Source organism: Cololabis saira, chromosome 17 (assembly GCF_033807715.1).
Source record: "Cololabis saira isolate AMF1-May2022 chromosome 17, fColSai1.1, whole genome shotgun sequence".
Classification (NCBI taxonomy): Eukaryota; Metazoa; Chordata; class Actinopteri; order Beloniformes; family Belonidae; genus Cololabis; species Cololabis saira.
Genome location: NC_084603.1, coordinates 30028978 through 30056409, shown reverse-complemented (window position 1 = coordinate 30056409; position 27432 = coordinate 30028978). Strand labels below are relative to the sequence as shown.

At 41.8% G+C, this 27432-nt stretch overlaps 1 protein-coding gene across 6 annotated transcripts in view; it reads left to right on the top strand.

Moving 5' to 3' along the window:
- The window catches only part of ehbp1 (EH domain binding protein 1), a 155631-nt gene that overhangs the window by 100484 nt on the left and 27715 nt on the right, over positions 1-27432 (top strand). For 2 of the 6 annotated variants that reach the window (XM_061746068.1, XM_061746065.1), the window contains 6 exons: positions 1256-1406; positions 3574-3864; positions 9474-9631; positions 12998-13136; positions 13474-13571; positions 18284-18407. In XM_061746068.1, coding sequence (XP_061602052.1) covers positions 1256-1406; positions 3574-3864; positions 9474-9631; positions 12998-13136; positions 13474-13571; positions 18284-18407 — 961 coding nt within the window. The remainder of the gene's footprint in view (positions 1-1255; positions 1407-3573; positions 3865-9473; positions 9632-12997; positions 13137-13473; positions 13572-18283; positions 18408-27432) is intronic. The other 4 variants (XM_061746070.1, XM_061746069.1, XM_061746067.1 and 1 more) reach the window with 3 other exon arrangements.

Sequence of the window (27432 nt, the reverse complement as noted above, 5' to 3'; positions counted from 1 at the left end):
TGTACCTGTACCTTTCAGAGCTACAGTACCATGTTCTTGAATTTTAGTTTATAATTTACAGTCATACATATACTTTCTATTAACATTTTTTTAATAATATATCTCTGTTGAATTTTAAAACAATATTTTGGTAAATGCGTCATGACAATTTATCATGCAAGACCTTAACAATTACAAATATTAATTGGTTAAAGTGTGTGTGTGTGTATATATTTACATATATAGATAGATATAGTTTGGTTTTTAGGGTTTTTAAACAGCAATTATATGCAGATAATGCAAACATGGCAACATGGAAACTGTCATATCCATAAATGGCGTGATAATTGTCTCATAAAATGGGTCTGGTAGTTCTCTTGTTCATAGCTATTTACGTCAGTACAGGAAGTATGCGACCCACAATACCGCAGGGCTGAATGCAATGACCGATACAGGAGCATCTAGGAGCCGCTATTCAGGACATCAATGATCGTTGCAAAATGCGTAACACTTATATTAAAGTGCTTTTTCTTCAAAACTGACAACAGTCATTCACCAGCATTCCTATGCTGCGTTGCAAGTCTTTTGTTGATGTTAATCTTCTTGCTGCTCTGCCCATACCGCATGCTTCATTTCTCTAATCGCTTGTATGAGTATCCAATCCCATCCAGAGGTGGTATCTTCTACATCCGTTGGTATTTTCTCCTGGAAATCAAAGTCAGATCCAGAGAAAACCAGATAAACTCTTTTATTCAAAGAGGAAAATAATTAGGAGGGCTCGCCAGACTGAAATATACAATTTCTATATATTCTGTTGTGCACCATGTGATGCATTCAAAGATTCACCTATGAGCAAAAGTGATGCCAAGATGGACCTTCAGAGACTTCAGAGACTTTATTGAGAAATGGTGACAAATGTCCATCTCTTTGTTAATGTACTCGTCTTTTCTTTTAATTTAAATAAAAACTGGTTCTATGAAATTAATCTCAACAGATGCTCACTGAAATAGGGTTGGATAAAACCTTACACGGTTTATGGCATAAATCTACAGGAGAAGACAGGGTCCCAACTATGTTATTAAAATCACATCAACTCTTTGTCAGCCAAATTCTGGAGGAAGATGTGGAAATTTGGCACTTCAGGTGATTTTAGGCATCTGTTTTTTTGGCGGGAAAATAGCACATTTATTTAATAAAGTTGAATTAATGTGATAATTGTGACAGTCTTAATGTCTGTCTCGGACAGTCCCTGATATTCCCTTGTTCTTTGGTGCAGGAGCAGGATGCAGAGCGGCGGAGACAACTACGAGAGAGAGCCAGGCAGCTGATAGCTGAAGCTCGATCCGGAGTCAAAATGTCTGACATGAGCCTTCTGGACCCGACCAGCTCTGACAGAAGCAAAGGCAGCAGAGTCGGACCTGCGGGAGGTCAGGACACACCTCAACACTCTCTCACACTCAAGCAAGTCTGCAAACAGACTTTACAAACATTACATTTGCATTTACTTAACTGATCAACATTAACACACGTTCAATGTAACATGGAAAGACTTTAGAAGTAATGCACGAACACTTAATTATGAACAATAATGGAAGAGACACGGTAGCATGCTGTTGACATACACTTTCTTCATCCACACACAACTCACACATTTCCATTATACTCTCTAAAGGGGTTCTGCCTAATCCTCAGAGAAAAACAAAATGTCATTTGACAACAGCCGCAGGTCTAAAAAGCACTACCCTTATATTAGAAGAAACAGTTCACCCTGCGCCTCTTCCCCTGTTTAGTTCCCCAAGTAATTGTTAATCAACACAACACGTTGTGCAGCCAAATTACACTTGAAATACAAAAACACTTCTAATGACATCTTGCAGTGGTAGCAAATGCTGCCCACGTGCATTTCCCACTGCTTTCCATTTCTCTGAAAATTGGGGTTATTATCACAATGACCATTATTAAGCCCCACAATCATTTGTTTCAGATTCTTCTACATTACATCCGCGGTTAGTTATTCTGTTCAGGAGTATCAGTTGCACTGCATGCAAATGAAAAGAGATGCCGCAGAAAACTGTGGGAGACGCACAGAGCGATAAAATGAACCGTGTTATCAGTGAAAAGGATGCAAGAAGCCCCTTGATATAATGTAGGGCTAAAGAAGGGATGATTAGTTCCATAGATGGCGACGGAGGGGACACAAAGACAACCAAACTACCGCTCAGATGTGACTTTTTCTGTCTTCATCAATTGAATAACTTCACACTCGCAACTATAGCTACGTGAGAGTAAACTCGACATCGGTGATGGAAATATGCTCCGACGTTCAGCAAATAGATCAGCCTAGAGATCAAAACCTAATAAACCCTAAACAAGAGGAGCACGTCGCGAAATGTTGAGTAAAATAACAAGACAAAGACTGTGAGGCAGAAGGAAGGATAGCACTTGATTTATTTGCTCTTTCAGCTTTTCTGAATTGGACTAATTGTTGATCTCATTAAAACTGGAGTCGGAGGAAAGAACAGAAGACAGGAGGAGGAGGTGAGGAGAAGAGAAATGCTGTGGGCTGTGATACACAAGGCCTGCCGAGCAGAACGGCTAATCCTAGCCCCCACTCTCCCAGTCTTTCCCCCCGCTCTCCCCTCAGCACCATTCAGTTCCTTTAAATGCAACCCGGGCTGCCCCCTCCAAGTGTCTGCCTGCAAAGAAACTTTCCAAACTCCATCACCGTGGCCTCCCATTAATTAGGCCTCGACCAGCCACGCAGGAACGGCGCTTGCTAGCACGCTCCACATCGCAGCTAGCAAATTAGACAGGAAAAATCGGGAAATATTGTTATTCTCGCTCCCTCACTGTCTCTCTTTGTTCTTGGTCTCTCCCAACCACGAAATAAATAGCAGAAGAGGGAGTTTGCGCTGTTTGACCCTGTTTACTGATTGTTTTGTTTTAATCCATGGTGGGTTATCCATGCAGCTAGAGCTGCCCGGGTCTCCGTTTGAGTTTCTTCTAACATGCTTTCTGTTCTGTCCCTAATGTGGAGACACTATTGTTTTCCGCTGAACCCCTCAGGAGACTTAATGGAATATGTGCTTTCATGTTTTCGAGGTTTTTGTTGCCTTACTGCTTTTATCTGAAACAAGGAGGGTAAAGCAGCAGAACTTTGAGTGAGGGGAAATTAAGCAGAGGTCTCATTTTCACTTTGCGTGCCAGATATTTTCTGCGCCTCCACACACAAACCCAGGACACAAAGTCCTTCCTTGTTACTCAGGTCTTTTCTTCTTTTTCCTACAAAATATGTTTGGTTTTTCTGAATTAATTTATAGTTCTTTGCAGTTCCACACACTAAGAGAGAGAGTAACAGGTGATCTTTGGGAGTTTTAAGAAAGGGCTCATTCAGTCAGGCACTCTTATCACAATCTTCTGTTAACACAAACTAACCTAACGTTGTTCTTCTGGTCTCTTCTTTTTATTCTGCATTTTGGCATTTTACCCCCTCATCCACCTCTCTGTTTCCTCCCCTCCTCTCTTTCTTTACTTTTTCTACTACTTACCTAACCCTAATCCTGATTCATCTCTTTAACACCCCCCACCCATCAGTCTCCTTGTCTAACTTTGCACCCACAGATGTTTTGGACAGGGTGAACAGTCATGAGGAGGAGGATGTTGATGGTGAAAAGTGGGAAGATGAGGAGAATGATAGGGCAGAGGAAGAGCAGCTCCACTGTGGTGGAGGTGTTGGTGGAGGGGATGCTGCTGAATCTGTTGGTGCTGGCACGTCCACATCTGCACTGGTTACTAACCCACAGCCACTGGACGCCGTTCCCACCACGTCCAGCACCCAGGGGGCCCTGGAGCTTACTAACCCCGGCTCTGAGCTAACGTCTCCGGGTAACAATCACTGCTCCGTGTCGTGTGGTGTTGTGTGAATCATTGTGCTTCATGTTCCCAGCAAACTCACCAATCATGTGGTTCTCCTTCACTCTCCCTTCCTTGTTGTTAAAGTGTATACGAACGTCAGACTTGTGGTCTTTATTTGGTAGACTGTGACTATGTTTACATGCAATCAAAATGTGGGTTATTGCTAATATTCCGGTTACTGAAACATTCGGAATATTCCGTTTACATGCGTGATTAATCATTTGGGATATCTGGATCAAACCAGCGACGCACGGAGAACATCATTACGCAATTCCCGTAATTTCCGCTTCTTCTTTCTGTATCCAAATTCAAAACAAATGCTGCTTTGCGCAACTTTTCGCTCACCTTCTTGTAAATCTGGCTATCCCGGTACTTTCTACCGTTTACAAATGCCAAAATGTTCCTCCTGGTCTTGTGTTTCTCCGTGTTTATAAGAACGTCCTGGACTCAAAAGACCAGGATTCCTTGCGAACAGAGCATACGCAGAAAACAAATTCCTGTTCCGTTTGATGGGGAAATCCTGTTAGGAATTTACATGACCGAATATTTGGGTTTTAAAAGGAGTAACCCAGGGGTCATATTCGGGTTTTTAAAGAGCAACTTCCGGTTATTCAAAGGGGTTATTGGTGTTTACATGGCTGTGCAAATTTGGGTTATTGCCAATATTCGGGTTTTAAAAGGGTTATTGAGTGCATGTAAACGCAGTCATTGACACAATTGATATTGGCAACAAGAAAATACACTAAAACGGTGAGGTAAAGTGAAAGAGATAAGCCAAAAAAGAACTAAAAGGCCTCCATGAACATTTCACCGTGTCCTTTTTGTGTCGTATCTGTTTAGTTGGTACATATGTTCAATGCAAAGCAAGCAGAAGGGTCCGTTTCATCAAAGTTTTGTCTAACTCACTCACACGCTTGTGCACTTTGCTGTCATCCAGTCACTCCCAGTCAGTTTTCAGTGAATCTCCATGAGGAGGAACTAACTGAGCGGAAACATTATGTTCTTGCTGCTGTGATGTTGGCATCTTTTTTCTGGATTTTTCCACAATAAACTTCTTTAAGTGGTAATTAATGGATTCTGAACAGTTCTTCCCTGACAAAAACAAAAACTAATTTCTAAAAGCATTTGCCTAAATCTTCAGAGGTAAACTAATTGCTTTGCTTTGAAATTAATTTATTCTGTGTATGATGTGAGATAGGTGGGTAGACAGTGAGGGACGTGAAGAAACAAATATGAAAACAGGCAAATGCTTCCTGCAGCTTTGAAGTGCCCTATCTTGCACTTTTTTACCTCATTGCATTGTGCGTCTTTGTCGGCTGTCATTTTTTTTGTACACTTGAAAGAAATCAGTGCTTGTGAATGCAACACGGAAGCTTTTGATGCCACGCTCAAATCTGTTGATATTTTTGTCAGAAATGTTTTAATGTAAATTTCAGACGGCCCGGGTCATTTTTGCTTTACTCTGCGCGTATCCGTCAGTGTTGCTTCTCCGGGTGTCCCTGTGCGTTTGTGACAAAGTTCAAGAGTGTGTTTCTGTGGTTGGGGGTTCGTATACATGTGTCTTGTGTGTGTGTTTGCGCGTGCATGTGTGTTTTCACGGCACACAGGGAGGTGACACATGAAACAGTTGCCCTCCCATTCTTTCATCTCCTTCAGTGCAGTGGTCTGGCCTGGCAGGGGAGCTGTGGTTACCAGTCCCTGGAAAATAAAGCTGTATGAGGCGGCTGGCAGCCACGGAGAGAGAGAGTGAGAAGGAGGGAAAGGAAGAGGGGGAAGAAAGATTGGGGGGAAAAAGATGGGACCGGTGTTAGGCTGGGGTGTCGTACCGGTCCGTGTACTTCGCGGCCATTCCGTTTTTTGTTTTGAAATGACAAAATAAAAATAGAGAAATAATCGAAAATAATTCGTTCCCCATCTTTTGTTTTGATAATAAAAAACGGAAAAACTGATCGTTATCCATTATCCGTTATTCGATTTCATTGACGTGTTTGAAAATCGAAATTGGGAATTAAAACAGGGTCAGTGTATCTTTTGGTCATTGGATTTTTCCATCATGAGTGGGAATCAAAAAACAAAAAAACGATTGGTTTATTTGATTTTTCCTTTTAAAACAAAAAAACAAATATTGAATTTCACTGCATTTTTTCTTTTTTTTGTTTTAATATGATTTAACAAAGATTCAAAATACGCTTTTATTTTCGTTTTCTATTTCATATAAGAAAAATGAAATCACTAGTCAACAGGAACGAAAAAAACGAACCAAAAACAACCGTTTATTCATATTCGTGCACCGGAAGCTGGCATTTACAACCGAGTGAACTTAGTTCTGGATATTTGACAGGCATTCCTGTGACAATTCTCTCCAGGGGAAGTTGTTCTGTACCACCCCGTCCCACTCGAGCCAGCCACTCTAGGTTACTATCCCCCCCCCCCTGTGTTTTTCTGCGGTGCATTCACACTATACGCGCGAGGCATGTATTTTACTGACATTACGCCCCCAGATGTAGCTACAGTTGTCATAGCAACAGTAAACACCAGGTCAAAGCAGCAACGGGACTGTGGTCATTTGTTGTGGGGATAATGGGCTGACGTCAGTTCTAGAGCTTGTTAAAAGATAGAAAAATGTTCTTTACCACAGGCTGCTGCATGTTAGCATCTCAATATCATGTGAAAGTTCACTCTTCTGATGGATTTGAACTACATGCATTTGCAGCTACAACAATGTCAAGACGATCATTCATGATTTCCACTGCAGCCTCCATGTTTCTACCCGGGAGAAGGGTCGTGAAAAGCACGGAAAAATAATAATAAAAAAAAAAAAACTAGAATAGGCTACAATATGCCGACAGTCCATTATGCCGAAGGTCGTGCTATAATTGTTACAACGTTTGGGTAGGCTGTGACCTTCATCAGGTTAACTGTCAGACAGTTCATGTAGGTGGAAAAACACGTCACTCATTGTGTCATTCAATCTTCATTCATAAATTCTGGCTCAGGTCTGACACTGAGTGGCCTAAATAATAAACGGTCACGCAGCGCGCATCAATTACCACTTGAAACAAGAAACACACACAGGAAAAAACGCCGAGATAAAATATCTATCCATACAAAATAAAGAACAACAGCAACAACAATAATAATACATCTATTAGACCAAAAGGTAAAATAAAATTAACTTAGGCTTTTTTACCCACAAAATGACAAGATGGTGATAAAAATGAAAATAATAAAACTCTATTGTCTATAGAACTTTTCTAAGTTTGCAAGGCACTTCAAAAAACAGATTTAAAAAAAAGCACAGATAAAAAACAACACAGACAACGAAATATACAGGCCCTAATAGCTTATAAGATAATATAATAGGCTATATTAGGCTATTGAATAATTTTATAAATGCACAACGACGTCTGAGTTAAGGAAGTCTGAGAGAGAGAGAGAGAGAGAGAGAGAGAGGAGAGAGAGAGAGAGAGAGAGAGAGAGAGAGAGAGAGAGAGAGAGAGAGAGAGAGAGAGAGAGAGAGAGAGAGAGAGAGAGAGTAGAGAGAGAGAGAGAGAGAGAGAGAGAGAGAGAGAGAGAGAGAGAGAGAGAGAGAGAGAGAGAGAGAGAGAGAGAGAGAGAGAGAGAGAGAGAGAGAGAGAGAGAGAGAGAGAGAGAGAGAGAGAGAGAGAGAGAGAGAGAGAGAGAGAGAGAGAGAATTAGCAGAGCCTACAGACGTTTAAAAGTCCAAACAAAAGCATTTACTCACAAGAAGTGATTGTAATCAATTACATAATTTAAAGTAGATTTTTACTTAATATGATAATACATCTAGGCCTATGCGTGGTCTAATGATCAGCTCTCAACGTAAGACTATATTAAATTCTCTGTGGATTAATGCTCCACCTGCATCAATTGGATCCTCGTCAAAAGGACATGTCATGTTCGTAGCCTAATAGTAGTGAAAAGAAAAGTTGTAACACTGATTTTTTTTTTCTAATCAATGAAAGACGGCATAACTGCCTCAACTGCACACTGACAGAAAAGAGGAGGGGAAGGAAAAACGCAGGTGTAATCCACAATTAGTGCACTGAAATGTCAGGAGACATACGCATCTAGATTAGCCTGTGTCATACAAATATGTGATTAGAATGCAGACAAAAGATCAAAACAAATATGAAACAGAAAAATAATGCAGTTTAATTAATCAAATAAAACATCAAAATTATTGTCCTCCATCTGTAACTTCCGGTGCACGAATATGAATAAACGGTTGTTTTTTGGTTCATTTTTTCGTTCCTGTTGACTAGTGATTTCATTTTTCTTATATGAAATAGAAAACGAAAATAAAAGCGTATTTTGAATCTTTGTTAAATCATATTAACACAAAAAAAGAAAAAATGCAGTGTAATTCAATATTTGTTTTTTGTTTTAAAAGGAAAATCAAATAAACCAATCGTTTTTTGTTTTTTGATTCCCACTCATGATGGAAAAATCCAATGACCAAAAGATACACTGACCAAACAGCGAGTGGAAAACTCTTTTCTCTATTTCCTATTTGTTTTTCCAAGGATACTGAAAACAAGGATTGGACAAATGGGGGGATTGCACATGCGCAGTAATAAATGAAGAAAGTTGTTTCTGGTTCTTTTGTTGATCAGATTGAAAATTAACAGTAGTTTTAGATTTTTTTAATGTTGAAACAGAAAATAAATCGAATATGAAACCTGGGAGTGAAACATGAGTTTAATCTGTAATCTGTCTTCACTCCGTCATGAAACTGCAGTGATGTTGTGACGAATAGGAAATAGAGAAAAGAGTTTTCCACTCACTGTTTTAATTCCCAATTTCAATTTTCAAACACATCAATGATAACGGATAACGGATAATGGATAACAATCTGTTTCCCGTTTTTTATTATCAAAACAAAAGATGGGGAACGGATTATTTTCGATTATATCTCTATTTTTATTTTCAAAACAAAAAATGGATGGCCGCGAAGTACACGGACCCGTACCAGTACTATGAGATTTATATGCATACATACACAGATACCGCCTTATGAATGTCGGTCCAGCCGTACGTAGGTGTTGGTGATAGAAGGAAAGCTGATAGAATTGGCAGGAAATTACAGAGACAATTAGATTGTGTTTCGGGGGAAATGAGTGAATGAATGTGTAAAATGCTAGAAACTTGGCAGACCGTTACAAACTCGTAAAAGCCTGTCATGAGAAAGTGCAGCGTTTAAAAATGAGTCTTTGCCTCCATCTTGCCCTTATGGTTACCATGCCGATAGTCTCAATAAACACTCAGCCTCGACAGTTCTCGGCAGCAGCAACAGGACTTAAGCCCGCTCCGTCTGTCCAGATGTGTATCTCACTCACGTCATTTCTATAATATACAATATATGCCATATATCTTCCCACTCGTCTCTGTGTGCACGTTCTTTATCAGTGGTTTTGCCCAAGTGTGTGCACGTGAATGCAAACCATGTTGTCTGTCCTTTCTCATCTTTGTAACTTTGAGGATTTCAGCTCTTGTGTGTGTGTGTGTGTGTTCATGTGCGTGCTAGCTGCATTCTCATTCTCTGTCTTCCTCTGCAGGTCCAAACAGTAAACATGTGGATCTAAAGCTCAAGAAGTTGGTGGAGGCCGGCCCGAGAGGAGTGACATCCCCGACATCTCCTTCCTCCACCTCCTCCTCCTCCTCTTCACCCACTGCCTCCTCCACCTCCCCACTCAGCCCCGTGGAAGGACTGGAGGTACAAACATCCTCACTTATAAACACACACTGGGTATTCTTACCTTTTTTTTTTCCACCTTTCTCTCTTTTCATCTCGCTGTCTCTCTTTCTTTTTTTCCCCCCTCTCCTCTCTTCCCGACTGCCCCCATCAAAGGTTTAGCCAATCAATTAGGTCAGATTGACCGTGGTTGTCAGCCAGCTGACCCTTTGTACACATCAGTCACTTGAACCGCTTCGTGTAAGACCAGTTTATCCCTCCCATGTCCGTATAAGTCTGTCCACAGCCACGGAAAACACACGCACTCATCTGGCACCACAATGCTGTACATAATACGCACACATCCCCTCTATTGACCGTGACCTTTTCAAACTGTTTCCTCTGCTTGTGTGTGTGGATATAGTGCTAGAAGGAAGCTCATATGGCTGCTTATGTCTATAGCTTCTGATGTGAATATTGAGTCAACAAGGCAGTCCGTGAGTCTGAACATCTGTTTAATTGATTTTGAATGTCAATTAGAACAAGGGCTGTGTGTATGTTGTGTGTCAGTAGGAGGGAAACTTGGTGTGGACGGCGATGCAGGGTATCTCGTGTTCAACTTGACCCTGCGAAAGTGGAGTAATCTTTTGTTTGACAATTAAAGACTTCCATCAGAAAGGCTCAAATATCTGATCTTTGATTGATCAATGTGACTTGAGGAGCTTCATCCTCATCAGCGTAAATATGGTTGTCTTATTAACTGTATAAAAAGAAGTGAAAGAAAATAACTTACAATGTTTGTTATAAAAAGATTTCGTTCTCTATGCAGTTTAGAGTTTTGTCATTTTAAAATACGGATAAGTTGTCCGATGCCACGAAGACCGGGCCTCCCAAAAGTCCTTCAAGCGAATCACACACTATCATACACACACTGCCACTCATTAGTGATAGTGTGCGGCTTCGGTGGCACACGATAAGGGCATGCGACGCTCAGCAGACTGCAACATTAGTTACACAGCCCCTACATGCACATTCATGGGCCCACACACACCAAAAGCACTGAGTCACCACTGTCACAGCTTACCACAGCGATGATAGGAGGGATAGCAGATACAGAGGGAGAATAAGAAATATGTGTGTGTGTGTGTGTGTTAGGGGGGGGGGGGGGGGTCCAGGGTACAATAAAAGGAGATGGAGGGTTAGCCAGGTGGCCAGGTGCTCTAAAACTGACAGATTGAGAGAGGGAGAGATTATATAATTGGTGTAAGTAGCGGTTTGGTCTCTTGAAGTGCAGCAGTTGGACTTTCAGACGTCACAGTTCACAACCGTTAGCAACATGTCATAATTGGGAGGACAGTGCCGGGGTAATCATTCCCCCAGGAGTTTCCACTTCCACTAAATAAACCGTCCTGTGCAGATAGTGCAAGGGTTTGCAGTTTTAACATGCTATAGTAAAAAAATATATATATATGTACATATTTATTGTTAAATCCTTATGAAAAGATGACAAGGACACCAGTGTTAATCCAATAAATCCATGGACATCCAATTATCTTTGTTTCATTTTTCTCTAAAACAAACATATGAATTATTAATAAAAGCAGCCGCTGGATGAACCTCTGTCATCACTACCTCGTGTGAATAGTCCAGCGAACTTCACGTTCTTAATTCTATCACAGGACGCCCCCCTGTTATTTGACTTTACCACCTGATGAGATGTGTCTGCTACAATCCAGTTTCTGTATGAATTAGCTTGGAAGTCCAAGTTTTAAGATGTGACCGAAGGGCCGAATGCTCCATGATTCACTGCACTCGATTTGCATCAAACCTGCATTTAGGAAAGAAATGTTAAATAAAGCGAGTCTGGAGATTTGGAAAGTGGATGTTTTTTAGGAGGTTTTTTCCAGTGAAAAGTAGCATTCTCAAATTATGCGCATCCCCGAGAGGTATAAACATGAAGCATCAGGTGTATAAATCATTTCTTTGGTTAAAAAGTAAAAGCTATTAGGTGCTACTTTACAGTTTAAAGGTATCGCAGTGTTGTTTGTTTTTGCTGCCCATCAGTAATTTAAATATACTCTCCGGTATTCTTGGTCGGTTTTGCTGTCTGAGTACGTGAGCACCGACACAGACATTAGTGCTTCCACACATCCCAGCTTGTTTTAAATGTTTAATTGGGCTTTTTGTGCAAAAGCCTAAAGCACTTCATAAATAAATTTGCCTCAATTTGACTTGACACATGGTTTTAAGTGGCTGGTGGAAGCTGACAGACTAATAGACCAAACACAGTGAGAACAGGCTAATTGCTGAGTTTGTTTTTGAAAGTCAATAATCTGAAGCTATACTAACATCTCCCCGTCTACGCCGTTATTTCTCAGCCCACACTCCGTCTCTATTAGCCGTCCCCGCTCCGCAACAACCTGCTCGACTATCTCGCTCCGTCTCAAGCAGTGGAACATGTTTGCCCTAATTGTCGACTTTATTACACGTTTCGCCATCTTATTAACATTGCCGCGGCGTCAGTCTTAACTGAAGTCGGTTCCTTTTCCACTCGGCTTGGCATATTTGGAGGCTCGGTATTAAAGCATTTCTGCACGCCGTTTCTGATAGAAAGAGAAGCGTGCGTGCAGCTTTTTAACACGTGTTCACTTTGAAAACAATAGCGTTTTTGCATTTTGCATAATCTGAATATATTTTCTGGCTCAAGGTTTTGTTGAAAGTCAAGTTAATTGCCTCCTTTTTGTCTCTCTCATGAGCGAGGGGGAGCGTGTGTGAGTGTGTTTGTGTGTGTCTTTTGAGAGGAGTTCATGCAAACAAATCACAATGTAGTTTTCATATCAACTTCTACCAGATTTATCTCGTGGCCTGTCTGTCTGAGTGTTTGCTCACACTTGCTCATGTGTGGAAAATGCATATATATATATATATATATATATATATATATATATATATATATATATATATATATATATATATATATATATATATATATATATATATATATATATATCAGCTATGAAATGCTGAAGCGACTGTTTAATAACTTAGATCTAAGTAGGTAAGTAAGTTGAAGTAACTACTCGCGTACATTGTTTGGATCTAATACCTCTTTGTTTTTTCTGCTTTTTGTTTTCTTTGGTTGCTTCATGTCTGGTTATTTTGGTTGATAGAGTTGTTCATATGATTATTTTTGTTTTTACAAGCCGTCTGGTCGTCCGGACTTGAACTCTTTCTTCTTTTTGCTTCACCAAGTCTCCCCGTTCTCCAGATAGAGTTATGAGTGCAACCAACCAACTTGTTTCAACTGCAAACCGTGTGACACTGCTTCAGTATATCCATGTGGAACGTAGCAGTGACAGAAGGCAGCACGTGTCAAGGCTGAACGCACATCCTCTCTGTGTTTGACAGAATAACGCAGAAGAGTTGCGAGCAGAGCGACTGCGGAGAGCCACTGAAAAGCTGCGGAGCCCGGTAGTCTTCAACAAGGAGCCGGCGGTCAGGAAAACACAGCTGAAGTCCTTCAGTCAATATGTTGAAAGCAGACCAGGTGGGGGATATTAATACAACACGTGTCAATATGATTGTACAAAACCACATTTGACCCACTCAAAGTTCACTGGGAAGGACTTCCAGGGGCGGTAACTCGCTTTTCATCTCTTCATAAAATAAAACCTAACAAGAAAATCAAAGACTGATTAACAGCACTTGCCTCACTTACTATAAAAAAATAAACCTTTTGATCGTTATTAGCAGTTTGGCTCAATATCTGTTTAATTTTTGTCAATCTGACAACCAAACATACATAAACATATTCATAAAAATCCATAAATAAAAGTAGATGTGTTGAAACTAATGTCTCTCCATCTGCCTCGTCGTCCCTCCAGAGGTGAAGCGACACAAGTCTGTTCCTGAAGACCTGAGGAGGGCGGAGGAGGACCGGGGTTCACCAACAGAGATCGACATCCGTAGTCCCTTTGAAGAGGTTTGTCAATTCACTTATTCATTTATTATACTTATTTTTTAAGCAAAAGAAAGTCTACACTGGTGTAAGTATAAAAATAAGTGTGGATGATTTCCGACGTCATTTTTCACACTTCATGATCAGTCCCTTCACACTTGTTGGTGGCAGATCAACGAGCTGTTGGCAGTCAGTCTTTATGTGAACAACTCAAAGTTGCAGACCCGTTGCCCCGATTCTGGATGGATATTTAAAATACTCAATGTCTGGAGCCATTGAGGACCCTCCATTCCAGTGAGAGGACGGCACGGCCTGACGTCACCTGGATGAAGAGGAACACAAGTGGACGCCGCCACAGCTTTAAGACTCTCGATTACAAGATGGCAAGTGGTGCTGGCCGAGCAGCGCAGCAACTGGCCTACTCCTGCCGTGTAATCTGAAAACAGCCTGAACACTTCTGCTCGGTACTAGACCAAATTTTAGATTTATTTGGGGAGAAGACTCTTTAGAAAAAATGGAGAGAAGACTTGGAGGGTTGGAAGTGATAATGGAGGTTGTACCTCTTCACTGCTTCTGTCTTGCCTTTTTTATTTTCTGTTTGTCAGCTTTTTGTCTCGACTGTGATAGCTTGGTGAGTAGGGATGGGCGGTATGGACTAAAAAATGTATCACGATAATTTCTGGCATTTATCCCGATAACGATAAAAATGACGATTAAAAAAATACCAATTCAACTCCACCTTTGTAACTATAAATCTATCTCGCTCTCAGATCCGCCATGTTTGTTACACAAAAACGTCATCAACGGGAATTTATCTTTCTTTCTTTCTTTCTTTCTTTCTTTCTTTCTTTCTTTCTTTCTTTCTTTCTTTCTTTCTTTCTTTCTTTCTTTCTTTCTTTCTTTCTTTCTTTCTTTCTTTCTTTCTTTCTTTCTGGCTCATTTCCTTCCTTCCTTCCTTCCTTCCTTCCTTCCTTCCTTCCTTCCTTCCTTCCTTTCTGGCTCATTTCCTTCCTTCCTTCCTTCCTTCCTTCCTTCCTTCCTTCCTTCCTTCCTTCCTTCCTTCCTTCCTTCCTTCCTGGCTCATTTCCTTCCTTCCTTCCTTCCTTCACATACGTTCTGCGTGGATTTAACGCAGAACCATAAATCCGACTTTACACAAAAACGTCATCAACGGGAATTTATCATTTTTACTGCGAGATGACAAATTCTTATCATGGGGAATTTTTTTGACGGTATATCGTGAACGGTAAAATATCGCCCATTCCTATTGGTGAGCTTTTCTGCGTGAATACTTGAATTTGCCCGCCTCCCCTTCACCTCGTCCACCTCTGAACCTCCCACTCCGGTTCACCTCTCTCCGACTGTCCCCTCTTACCACAGAGACCTGCAAGTGTTGATCTAACGGCCGTGTTAATTAAAACAATGGTAGCTATCAGCTGCTCTGCCTTGTGGAGGGGCTTGTGTGTGTATTTGCACACAGGTTGTGTGCCTGCATGTCCTTGAAGTGTGCACACTTCATATTGTCTGTGTACACAAAGAGTGTTTATAAGAACATTGTTATTTCAGCGAGTGAGTGTTTGAGCATGTGTGCCGCTGGAGACCATGAGGTGAATCTCTCTTCCCAGGCAACCCTCTCCTACCCTCGACCCTGCACCCTCCACCCCATTCCCATCCACACACACTCACGCACACACACAGCCCTCCTCCCAGTGCCCGGGCCCCAGGGTTAATGGGTGTTCAACCTTTCCATTATCCCGATCAGCCAAGAATTACCTGCTGAATGATGTTTGCATTAATATAATATATATGGTAATTTCCCTCCTCTTAATTACGGCTGGGCCTAGCGCGGCAAGGGGAGTGGGCTGATCATGTGTAAAATTGATTTGCCAAGGAAAAATATGGTGATAGAGCGAGAGCGCGCACGGAGGAGGAGAAGGGAGGGGAGAGGAGAAGCTGCAGGGAATCAGCACACACTCGCACTCTTGCACAAATCACGCGTGCACAGAGCCGTACAGATGCACTCTCTCACAGGCTGGGAGGAGTGCAGGGAAAAGTGCTGGCATGGGTGGAATGGGGGAAGAGAAAACTTTCTCTCCTGCTCACTAGTTCTCCTTCCCATTAAGAAAAATGAAGTGCATCAGCAATAAATGGAGAGAGATTTTTTTTTCTTTTTTTCCCGGATGCATCCTCAGTAGTAAATTTGAATAAACATCTTCCTCACTTGAAGGAGTCTCTCTGAAGAATAGCAAACAGCCAGGACACAGAGGTGAAGAGGTGGCAGAGAGTGAGTGTGTATTCAGGATCTGTGATTATACCAGGTGTGTGTGTGGGGGGGGGGGGGGTATGTTATACTACGAAGTTATAGGTGATGTGTGTACAAAAAGTTAGAAAAATTAATGAAATGGCAGAAATAAAGCTGAAAGACGGCTGAATGAAAGGTTTATATTGAGGGATTAAGGAGCCAGTTTATTAAAACTACACCATTTTTTCCAAATGAGCAGAAGAGAAGCAGCAGAAAACAGGTGTATGATGACAGTATTCCTGTAACTCCTGTTTATGAATTGGATTTCAGACATGTGGTAACGAAGAGATGACGTATGTTTAAAAAAAAAATTGTACTCAAGTTTAGTGAATCATGCAGAATGTGCACTTGGGAAGTAGTTATAGTAGTTATCACATGAGGGATGTCAACTCTGCCCGGCAGGCGGTCGAAAAGAGAAAAGTCTGGAGGTAATTATTGGCTGAGGGCACCATGAGTCCAGGTATTGATTCTGAAATGATTATTGAATGGCACAACTAGGGAGCGCTGTTAGGGATGATAGTGGTAAATCCACTGGGATAACTGCATCCATGTCACCTTGTAGCAGTCACAGCTGTTGATGTAGACACAGAACTGTAAATGTTTCTTTTTTTTGGGGGGGGTGGGGGGGTCAGGTCACGCAACATACAATATGTGAAGCAACAAGTGTTGCTTCATGGAAGAGGCAGGTTTTTAGTTCAGCTGTTTTTCTCAGCAAAGAGTAAAGCTGTGTTGCAGCATAAATGCAGGCTGTATAAAGTCATGCTTGTCTACAGAGGCCCTGGTAGATGCATTGAGGAGATTAATGACTGGATGTGCCACAACCTTCTCCAGTTAAACAAAAACAAAACTGAGGTAATTTTCTTTGGAGCAAAGAGAAATGATCACAGGTCACCACAGATATTCAATCAATACACCTAGAAACCACCAACCAGACCAGAAACCTGGGTGTAGTGATGGACTCAGACCTAAGTTTGGAAGAACACATTAAGGCAGTAACAGAGTCAGCCTACTATCAACTTAAGAATATATCAAGATTAAAAGATCTGATGTCTCAGCAGGACCTGGAAAAACTAGATTCATCTTTAGTAGCTTGATTATTGTAACAGCATCTTTACAGGTTTACCTAAAAAGTTAGTCAGACAACTGCAGCTCATTCAGAACTCTGCTGCTCCAGTCCTCACTAAGACCAGAAAGTGGACCACATCAGTCCAGCTCTGAGGTCTTTACACTGGCTGCCTGTTCCTTAGAGGACAGACTTTAAGGTTCTGATGCTGGTCTATAAAGTTCTGAATGTCCAGGACAAAAACAGTGACCTTCTGACCCAGTGTGAACCTTCCAGACCCCTCAGGTCGTCTGGATCCGGTTTTTTATCATTTCCCACAGTCAGAACCAGACATGGAGAAGCTGCGTTCAGCTTCTATGCTCCGCATATCTGGAACAAACTCCCCAGATAAGCTAAAACTCTCAGTGTATCTAAGTCCAGGTTGAAGACTCACCTGTTCTCAGCTGCATTTGAACAAAGTTACTTTGCAGCTTGAGTTTCAAAACTTGAACATATTTTAACTACTGTTTTTATCTATTGTTTTTCTTTCTTTCTTTTTGTTTAAATTGTAAACCATGCTATCTGTTTTTTTATGTACTATTATGTGATGTTTTACTGTCTCTTTAAAGCACTTCCGATCACCTTGCACTGGCTTACATGAAAGCTGAAGTTTCCCTCATGTTTTTCCCCATGTGAGGCATGGAGCAAAGGCTCATGAATAATTCATTTCTGACAACAGTTTTGACAATGTTTACTTTATTTTCTGTATTTAAATCAATAGTATGTGCTCATTTTAATAGTCATTTAGATTCTTAATTTACTTTGAGTATGCCGTTCCAAGTATCATTTTGTCGAAAACCAACCATTGAATCATCAGTTGTTCTGTAACACAACTTTCAGACTTTCAAGGATTACATTGGCATGCTTGGGTGTTTATACATATCTTTATGCACAGTGCTGTAATCAAGATATCAAACATTGTGTTGATATTTTTAAAATCCTGATTTGTGGATTTGATGTTGGAGATGATTTCAGAAATGTCAAGGTGAATGAGAGGCAGCAACAGTTGTTTCTGTTCCCTTCAGTTTTGGTTTTAAATGTGGAAGATTAACAGACTGGACGTGTTTTCATATATTTTAAAAGCATTTTCCCTCTTTCCTCCCCCCTGCTTTATTCTCTAATTTCTTTTTCATTCTTGTCCTTTCTACTTTCCTTCTTTATCAACTTTTTTCACTTCATTATCTTTGTGTTTCTCTCTTCTCCCTCATTCTGTTTTATCCCTCCATCCCTTTTCTCCTCTGCCTCTGTTTAATACCATCTTTCACTACTCCTCCTCCTCTCTTTTAACTACTCTCTCTCTCTTTCTCGCGCTCACTCTCTCTTGGTTGACAGAAGGCGTTCAAAGACACCAGTCAGTATGTGGTTGGGGAGCTGTCTGCACTGGAGAGCGAGCAGAGGCACATAGACGCCCGAGCAGCTCGCGTGGAGAAGAGGCTGCGCTATCTCATGGACACAGGTACCCCAAGCCCAATTACACTGGAAAAACTGTTTTGGCAAATTGAGCGTACACATGCACACACACACACACACACACACACACACACACACACACACACACACACACACACACACACACACACACACACACACACACACACACATCTATGTACACTCAGGGAGTTTGTGTGTTTGTGTGTGAGAGAATCTTTGAAGCCCCCCCTCCCTCTTGGTTGAATGTTGCACGACGTAGCGCTGGGTGGATATGAAAGGAGGGAATTGGGGGGGCGAGGGTGGATGGGGAGGAGGAGAGGGGGAGTGTTTCTCTGGGATGGGAGAAGAAGGGAGACCTCTCTGGGCTGGGGTGATAAGGGAGTCCTTCATGGGGGAAACGATAACTGGGTGCGATAGCGGAGCCCAGCTGAAGTCTCCACTGCAGCCGTTTGCCAGCCGCGGCCCCAGCCAGCCAGCCAGCCAGCCAGCCAGCCAGCCAGCCACCACACTATTGAACAGTGCGCTCAGCCATGCACGGCTACACACACACACACACACACACACACACACGCACACACCCTCCTTTCCCCCCCAGTACATATCTGGCCTTCATTGATATGCTGTATAAGTAAAGACAGGGGTGAGTTAAAGGGAGGAGAGAGGGAGGGCAAAAGAAATGGGAGAGAGAATAAAAACATGAGGCAACACAACATGCGCACCGACACAGTTCACAAATCCACAACAGACACACAAATGCTTACACACCCGCGCATACAAAGTGTAATCTGGTTTGGCGTACGGAGCCGGATTTGGAAGGTTCGTGTTTGGTTTGGCCGCGGGTAAAGCCTTGTTAAGACATGAGACAGTGTACCGAGCCAAAAGAGGGGCCTCATCAGCTTCTTTGAGTCTTTAACTGAAATTGGAGAATTGCTTCCCATTTGTGATAGTAAACCATCCCATTCCTCACGCAAGAAAGCTGCAGGAAAATAAATGAATAAATAAAGGTGATGGTTACCTGGAATGGTGAAACGTGCGCGTGAATGTGCTGAAAGTGTAAGCTACGGTATTTGCTGTGGTAACGTTGTAGCACCGGTTATACTTTTTGATATATCGGTGGATTTTACCGCCTGAAATCTGAAGAAAGCAACACAAGGGAGGACGGAGGAAGGGGTTTTAGAAATGGAAACTGGAGTGGTGGGATTTGCGCTCACCTTCCACATCCCATTTGGGTGCTGATATCGAGGCTATCTCTTTGCCATTTGTTAGGTTCGCTTTCCTCCTTTTAGCCTCCCTCCCCGCCTCCGTGCCCTCTCCCCCTGTCGAAGCACATGCCATTGTGTCAATCTGAAGGGTTGTTTTCCCTCCTTCTTCTCCACCTACTGTTAAAGCAGCCACTAGCCAGCAAGATGCGAGGTTATTTATTGTCAACACCTTCAGCCAGAAAGATTTCTTTTCATATTGGCTCCTTCCTGAAAAGATGATTCACCAGGAAAGGAAGAGGAGAGAAATAATAAAGGGATATTGCATCAAGAAATCCACTTTAGTTGCTTTTCACTTCTTTATATTAGTGTTCTGCAGGGATATATGAGCTGCATCCTGCAAAAATGTTGTTGAGAGTCACATTTGATCAGCAATGGAGCATGTAGGAGCTCTAAAACTACGAAAACGGGTAACACATGTTCAGTTGTGAAGCAGCGGTTAATGTCTGTTGCATTGCAGAAACGAGAGAATGAGATTTCTACATGAGCTCCTTGCTCACTTTCTGAAAGTAAATGTCTGTGTCAGTATCTCATTTTGCAGCACTTATCCCGAAGACCCATCCCACCCGTTATAGATTGTACCTGCAGGCCCAAGTCTGCCGGCAGCCGCACAAAGTGACAGGTGGTTACTACAGGAAACTTTATCATCTCCCAAATTGAGGGCATCTGTCTATAGGCTGTCTCAGATGTCAGATATTCTTTTATGTGGGATTTTATGTTGGGATTTGCCTATAGGTAAAATATCAGTTATTCATCTGTAACATCCAGCCTATGCCTATATTTAAATGATGATGATATATATTTAAATGACAGCCACACAAAGAAGGTACCACTAGATATGAAGCCCAATCCTGATCTATTGTTTTGTTTCTTATTATTGTTCCCGGGTAACAGTTTGGCAGTGTCTGGAAATCCTTTTATTTCTTCACTGCCTACTTATGTGCTTGTTGACCTTTGAATGAAACCAGTTTGAAAAACCTCACTGAGCGGCTCTCTCTCCAAATCATGAGTGGATGTTTTTTTTTTTTTTAAATCTCCCTAGTTATGGAGACTTGCGTCACCCAGATTAAATTCGGTGGCGATGATCAGTGCGAATGTAGAGGCTTGCAAACTTGTTGCAAGCCAAGTGGACACTTTATAGTCGTTATTTGGTGTTTTTTGTGTTTGTGCAAAACATTCGCTACTTCCTCTCAAGTGAAATCTGTTACATACTGTTTCTCAGCTGCTAGAACATTTTTTTGTTTAACAGTATACCATAACTAAATGATCATGTCGGGTCATTTTAGTTTGTGACTCTTGTTATATTTAATCTTTAATCTTTGTAATTTGAAGAATTTCCTGTAAGGGATAAATTAAGTATATTCAATTTCATTGACTTCATCCTCAACTGTTCAACAACCTGCACGAGCAAAGTTAGAAAACTCTTCTTTTGTATCCTGCCTATCAGCACTAACTATCTAAGGCATGAATGCTATATCATTTTTCATGATGGTACAGAAATATATTTTCTTTGAACATTAAGTGTAATTTTTCCACAGAAAGTCGAGTGAGCATGAATAATTGTTTGTTATGAAACGCTGCTTCACACGAGCAACAGAGTTCTGCATCCAGGGATGGATGGAAGCATCTCAAGTAGAAACACAAGGAATAATCAACTCTTCTGCCAAATAACATCACCTATAAACAAATGCAAATTAAAACTGTTGAGACACCAAACATCTATAGAATTATGTTGGTGGATGTTTTTGTGTGGACTTTCTAGGAAAAGATCTTAACAGAGACATTTGTAATGAGCTTGTGACATTTTAATTATTATCGTTTTCAAATGGTAACGAGGTTAGTAATGAGTTAGAGGTGCATTCAGAGCTGGAAATCACAAAGTGAGAAAGAGGAAAACGTAGCCGCTGAAAGAGTTACAGACAAACCTCCAAAGCTCCTCATTAGTGGTCAGTCGTCTGAAGTATTGTGTGAAAATACTAAACTGCCTATTTATTTAAATGTACCCATCTGTTAACAACGTGCTCGTGTATAGTTCATACCCGGAACTGTGAACCCACCTTTTCTCAGCAGATTGAATGTGCTGGTTGCAGTGCGTATGATCATATGATTTGGACCTTTGGTGGTAGGTTTGGACGGGCTCAGTGTGCGTTTGGGTTGTGTTGTGGTTGTGCACAGCGCTGCAGGCCTGATGGGCAGATGTGAAGAGACAGACCGAGTGACCCATGAATGATTGTTCATCTCTGTGCTGCAGCAGTAGAAAGCCTGGGAAGATCCACTTTGCTCTGCTGGTCCACACTGGGCCCTCCTTTGATATCACATGCTTTTACTTTGTCATTCACTCTTCCACTTATTCTTTCCCCCCTTTTCTTTCTTCTTTTTTCAAAGAGTTTGTTTTTTTGTGTATTGTATAGTGTGTGCCATAAGGCCTTTTTAAAAATGTTAAGATTAAAATTACGTCCCTTTTCTAGACGCCTACCTTTTCATCGTTATTTTTAACTTTTTTCTTTACTTCTTGTCTTTCACACACTCTTCCTTTAAACCCACTTTGATATTTTTTTTCTCCCTGTTCCTTTTATATCCCTGTGAATCTCATTTTCTCCATCCTTTCTCCCTCTCCCATCACACCATCCTCCTCCCCACAGCTCTCCCCTGGTTCAGGCACAGTGCTGCTTTCTGCAGCATTTTCTATTACACGGCGGCCCTCCCCAGATGAGTCCAAAGTAATTGGGGTGGTTAATTTATTTACTCAGAGGCAGTTCACAGCACATTAAATAATAGAGATAATTGAACAAGAATTGTCAAGTGTCTTCTGATATCAGACACATTACAGGAGGGAGTGTGCATAAAACTCCATTTCTCTGCCCCCATTGTTTATGGTAATTAAGTACACAGATTTATTCCTTGGTTGCCTTCCAAGCTTATGGCAAGCGCCATTGTTGTCTTCTATTAATATGTAATCAGTAAATAGTTTAATTTTCTAATCTGCGGTTGGAGAATTCACTTTCTAACAACTCTTAATTACTGCTGGGCTCTAATGAGTCTCGCCATGCTGCTACATCCAGCCAATCAGAGGCCCGGTACGAGTCGGGGGGGGATTTGAATTCCTGCGGTGCCCCCCCCTTGACTAATGAACTTGTTATTCTTGCAGCACTGGGAACACTGTCCTTCATATATGCAGCATTAGGAGAATGTTTCACCTCTTGAAAAAAGAAGATATTTATTGGAGTTTGTGGATTAAAATGAGAAGAAATATGCTGCATTTGAACACAAGTGGTGTATTCATTACCTATGATTCACGTGTATTATGCTATTATTGCACGGCTGTCTAATTCAACTGAAGGTATCACACAAGCATTAACTTTGATGTTATCATCGTGTTCTATTGTGGCACCATTCATTGCTGGTGTCTCTCTGTAGATGCGTGTCTCCGACCTTGCCATTGAAGGGCTCTGAAAGTATTGTTACACAGACGAACATTTCAAATGCCTCTTATTGAAAATTTAGCTTTATGTGAAGAAGCATTCAGATGTGTCATGTAGCCTCGGCAGAAAATCCCCTGGCCCCTGTTTGATATATCTCACCCACCCCCTACCTGGCCCCTGCACTTATTTACACACACCTCCCATTTCAAATAGCTATATAACCTGCAACAATGGACGCAATTATCCAAATAATGCCACTTAGCCGCTCTGCAAAGCTGCCCCTCACCTGCTGCGCCTTTGATAAGAGATAAACAAGCAGAGAGAGAAGAGAATGAGTTTTAGCTCTCCAAGATTAACATATGTTTAAAAATTGCACTCAAAGCCGATAAGATTGACACAGGGTTTTTATGCTGCACGCTCCTTTAATCTGCCTTTGTGTCTGCGAGTCGACGAGAAGAATATGGCGAGGAGGAATCCTGCAAGGGCTTAATGTACCTTTACACATGCAGCCTATCTCCCTCAGGATCTGAGGACGGGACGGAGCAGACTGTCGATGGCTTCACGTCGGAGAGGGCTGTCGGTGCTGCGTGTGATTGTGAATATAGGCTTGAAGAGGGGCTTAAATGTCCCTCTGAAACTCTCTTGTTCAAACAAAGACCTACTGAATACTTTTCTCTTATTAGTTTTTGTCAGTATTTTAAATCTGTCGTCATAAATGTGTGAATCAGTTTTAAAATTGCAGATGGCTTGTTGTGGATTTTCATCATGCTGAGAGTGTATACTTGAATTGCATCCTGTGCTCGCATTGTTGGATGCTGAGGTTATATTTCACGAGCATAATGCGCGGCAGCCTCTCATGCCTGTCGTCCTAATCCAGGACTGCAACTGCATCAGTTTAGAGTTTGTCTAAAGATTTAAGCTCTGACGTGCGAGTGGCGTAGGGTTTCACACACATACACACACACACACACTCGCTCAAAAATTCTCATGCATGACAATCTGGGCTTTGTCTTGTCCTGGCAACACAAACAGCATTTGCAGCATTAAGTATATTATCAGGAGCAGTTCTTCACAAATGTATTGCAGAAGAAGCTTAACATTAATTATTGTAACTTTGGGCAGATTACATCCAGGCCCGCCTTGTAAAAGCCGCCAGACTCATCTTGACCTCCTATATGAGAGCTTAAAGACACAAGAATGGCATTTTACCAACTTTAATGGGATAACCAGTCTAATCTTTCAGCTCTTGTAAAAGAAAGAGTGTTTGGACTATAATACCCTCCGCGGTGCACTGTGAGATGTGGTGAGAGGGGTTTTGGCGTCGGCCTTAATCAGCAGCCTTGTTGTTTTCCAGGTGCTGTTTTGTTGTTCTTCTCTCTTCCACTGATATTTTGTCAGACGTGGGAACCAGATGTGGTGGCACTTCGCTGCAGCAAGATCAAGCTCCACATGTGGGTCTGAATCCTCCACATATAAACAGACTGTGCTGAAGACTCATCTGCTGAGTTAATATTGACTGTTGAGTCGGAAATGTGGTTTATCCATAATCACAGACTCCATGTGTAAGTTTAGCTTACGGCAACTGAGATAGACTCTGCTAAGAGAAGATATGTTTCCCTTTGAGACTCTTGGTCATTCTGTTGTTGTCACGGTTACAAACAAGACCACTCACTTTCAGGCTTTTTTTCTCCCCTCTTTTAATCAGACCACAGTGGAATGTGTTTGTGGTCATCTTGGATTCTCTTCAGGACTAAATGCACTGCTCTTCCCTATGGGGAAGAAAAGAAATCCAGGGATCACTCCTTTAAAAGCCATTGCCTTTTTCTTGCCTTTGAGGGGACAAAACAAAGGATTTGAGCTTTTTTTTGTTTTGTGTGTGTGTGTGTATGTGTCTCCAAAGTTCAGCTGGGTCAGGACAGATTAACACACGCACATATAAATTCCCGTTCCCTCTCATGGCCTTTAATCTCCTTGGTCATTTGAATGTTTGAGCAGCAAAACAATTTAATTAGTCAACTTGCAAGGAGTCTGCACAACCGAGCGGTGCTGTGTTGTCTGCCCCCCCACCCCCCCAGCAAGTCCAGCCCGGTGACACCACCCCTCACTCCCAGATGTGCACCGCTGCTTTCCCCCACCTCGACCCCCCGCCACACCCCTCCTCCGTCCCCCCTGTTCGGTGTCAGCTTTTCATACATTCTTTAACAGTGGGGATGAAAGGGGGATTTTTAGGAAGATTAGGGAATGGGATCCTCTGGGCATTGTCTGAGAATCTTTAGATAAAACGAGCAGGGTGGATGGAGTCAACGGGAGGGAGGGAGTTCGTTAGAATTGGGGGGGGGCGGGTTTGTATACAAGCTCAGGCCTGGAGTGCAACTTAAATTTGTTTGTGAAGTAGGAGGCTTCTCTCTTCCCTCCCTACGTTGTCGTCATTTTGTGTCACGATGGTGTTTCTCCCTCCGATTTGTTCCGTCTTTGCTCGTTTACATCCGTCACCGTTTTTATAATTGTTCAAGCTTGTAAACGATTAAACAGTTAAAGTTGGATTCCCCAGACCAGACAGCTCTCCTTTCCCTCAGCCTGCCAGCAATAGCGCCGATTAACATTTTCAGCCAAGGAGTGAGTAAATGGGGGATCGGGAGGGGGTGTCAGGGAGAACGGGGAGGTGGACAATGGCTGCTTATGATAATCTGCTCTTTATTGGAGCATCTCGCCAGTGCTTTCATCAGCCGCCCCTCTGTCTGAGACCCCATGCAGCAGCCGGTCCAAACCATGCTACAAGCTGCCAAACACATCGTCACTGTTGGGACAAGCCGTAAATACACACCCACCTCAGAGCTCCACACGCTCCACAAAGCTTTTTACCAGCAATGTGATCAAATCTCTGTTTTTATTAGTTTCAGTTTGAGGCATCTTTCATATTGGCTTGTTTATTCCTTCAATCCACCTCTGTTTACATCTGGTTTGTACTTTAACTGAACTTTATCACGCTTTCATCTGTTTTGTCATTTGATTTGTTCATAGTAAAAAACAAAATATTCTTTTTCATTGAGGATTTTTTAGTTGTTGTTTGAGTTTTATACGATTGATTCTTATTTAATTCACAAGGTGCAGCCCGATCACATAATTGAAATTTCAACCTTGCAGTCAATTAATCAAGGCTTTCTTATGGTAACAGATGTGGCGGCTCTCAACAATGTAGGTTAATGACAGAGGTTTGACCAGTAATTACACCATTCACGTGCTAACACAGCTGCTCGCCATGCTGCCGTTGTCATCACCCCCGCATACGCTCTCCTTCCCATTTCCCATTGTAATGAGCACTCCAGGCTACAAATACCAACAGCTGTCTTTTGCAATGTATTTTCATTTAAATATCTATTTAAACACAGCGATTTTGCATCTGTGTATTGAGTAAGCTCAGGCCGCGGCCAGAGGCATTAACTGCCCCATGTTGCTGACATTTGTAATGTAATGCCGTTGCAGATTGAAAGGATTTTATTTGTCACATACACATTAGCGACGCGAACAAATCCAAATGCGTAATAACTTGCTTGTTTAAATGTTTTAAAGGGTTTTACTAGCTGAATATTTGTGTCGTTAAAAGACACAGAGAAGCTAATTTCTCGGGTGGGTTGTAAAGATGAGGAAGAGAAGGTTCTGACTGAGGAAGACGAGGGGTGAAAGCTGCTGGATGCCATCACAGACACATTTGAAGGGTGACTAATGTTGTTAGCAGAGCCATTACTGCTCTGTAGATTAATTCATTAAGTAAATTCATCGTTCACCTCCCATCGGCCTCTTGTCACGAGGCGTGTAATATGACACCTCTCAAATTTGTTTTAACATGTAACACGGTGTGTGGGGGGGTTGAGCTCAGCCCCCTTACTCCTCACACAACCACACACATCCTCCACCCTCGCTCCCGTAGCCACTTATGCTGAAAAACACAGCAGATGTCTGTTAGGCTGGGGCTTTTACATGCAGAAATGTCTCTGACACAAGTAGTTTCTGCATTAACAGCTCAGCCTGTGTTGGTCCATGATTTAATCTACAAGTGATGAATCCATTGTTAACTTGGTGAAGTTTTATAGACAGTAGCTTCTTTAAGGGCTCACATTAAACGTGACTTTTATATGATTATATTCACTGTATTGATCTGATCCAAATAGAAGTTAAAGAAAAGAAATCAGCCTGATATTCTTCTACTTGTTCCTCTAAATTGTTTTCGTCCCTGCGTCCTCTCCAAGAGATGGTCAATCCTCAGCTCAGGCCAGAATCCCTACAGATTTATAGTGTTTGTGTTTGTCAAGCTGTCCCAATTAACACCATCAGCAGGTACTAAGGTTTAAACTAGCACTAAATCATCTCA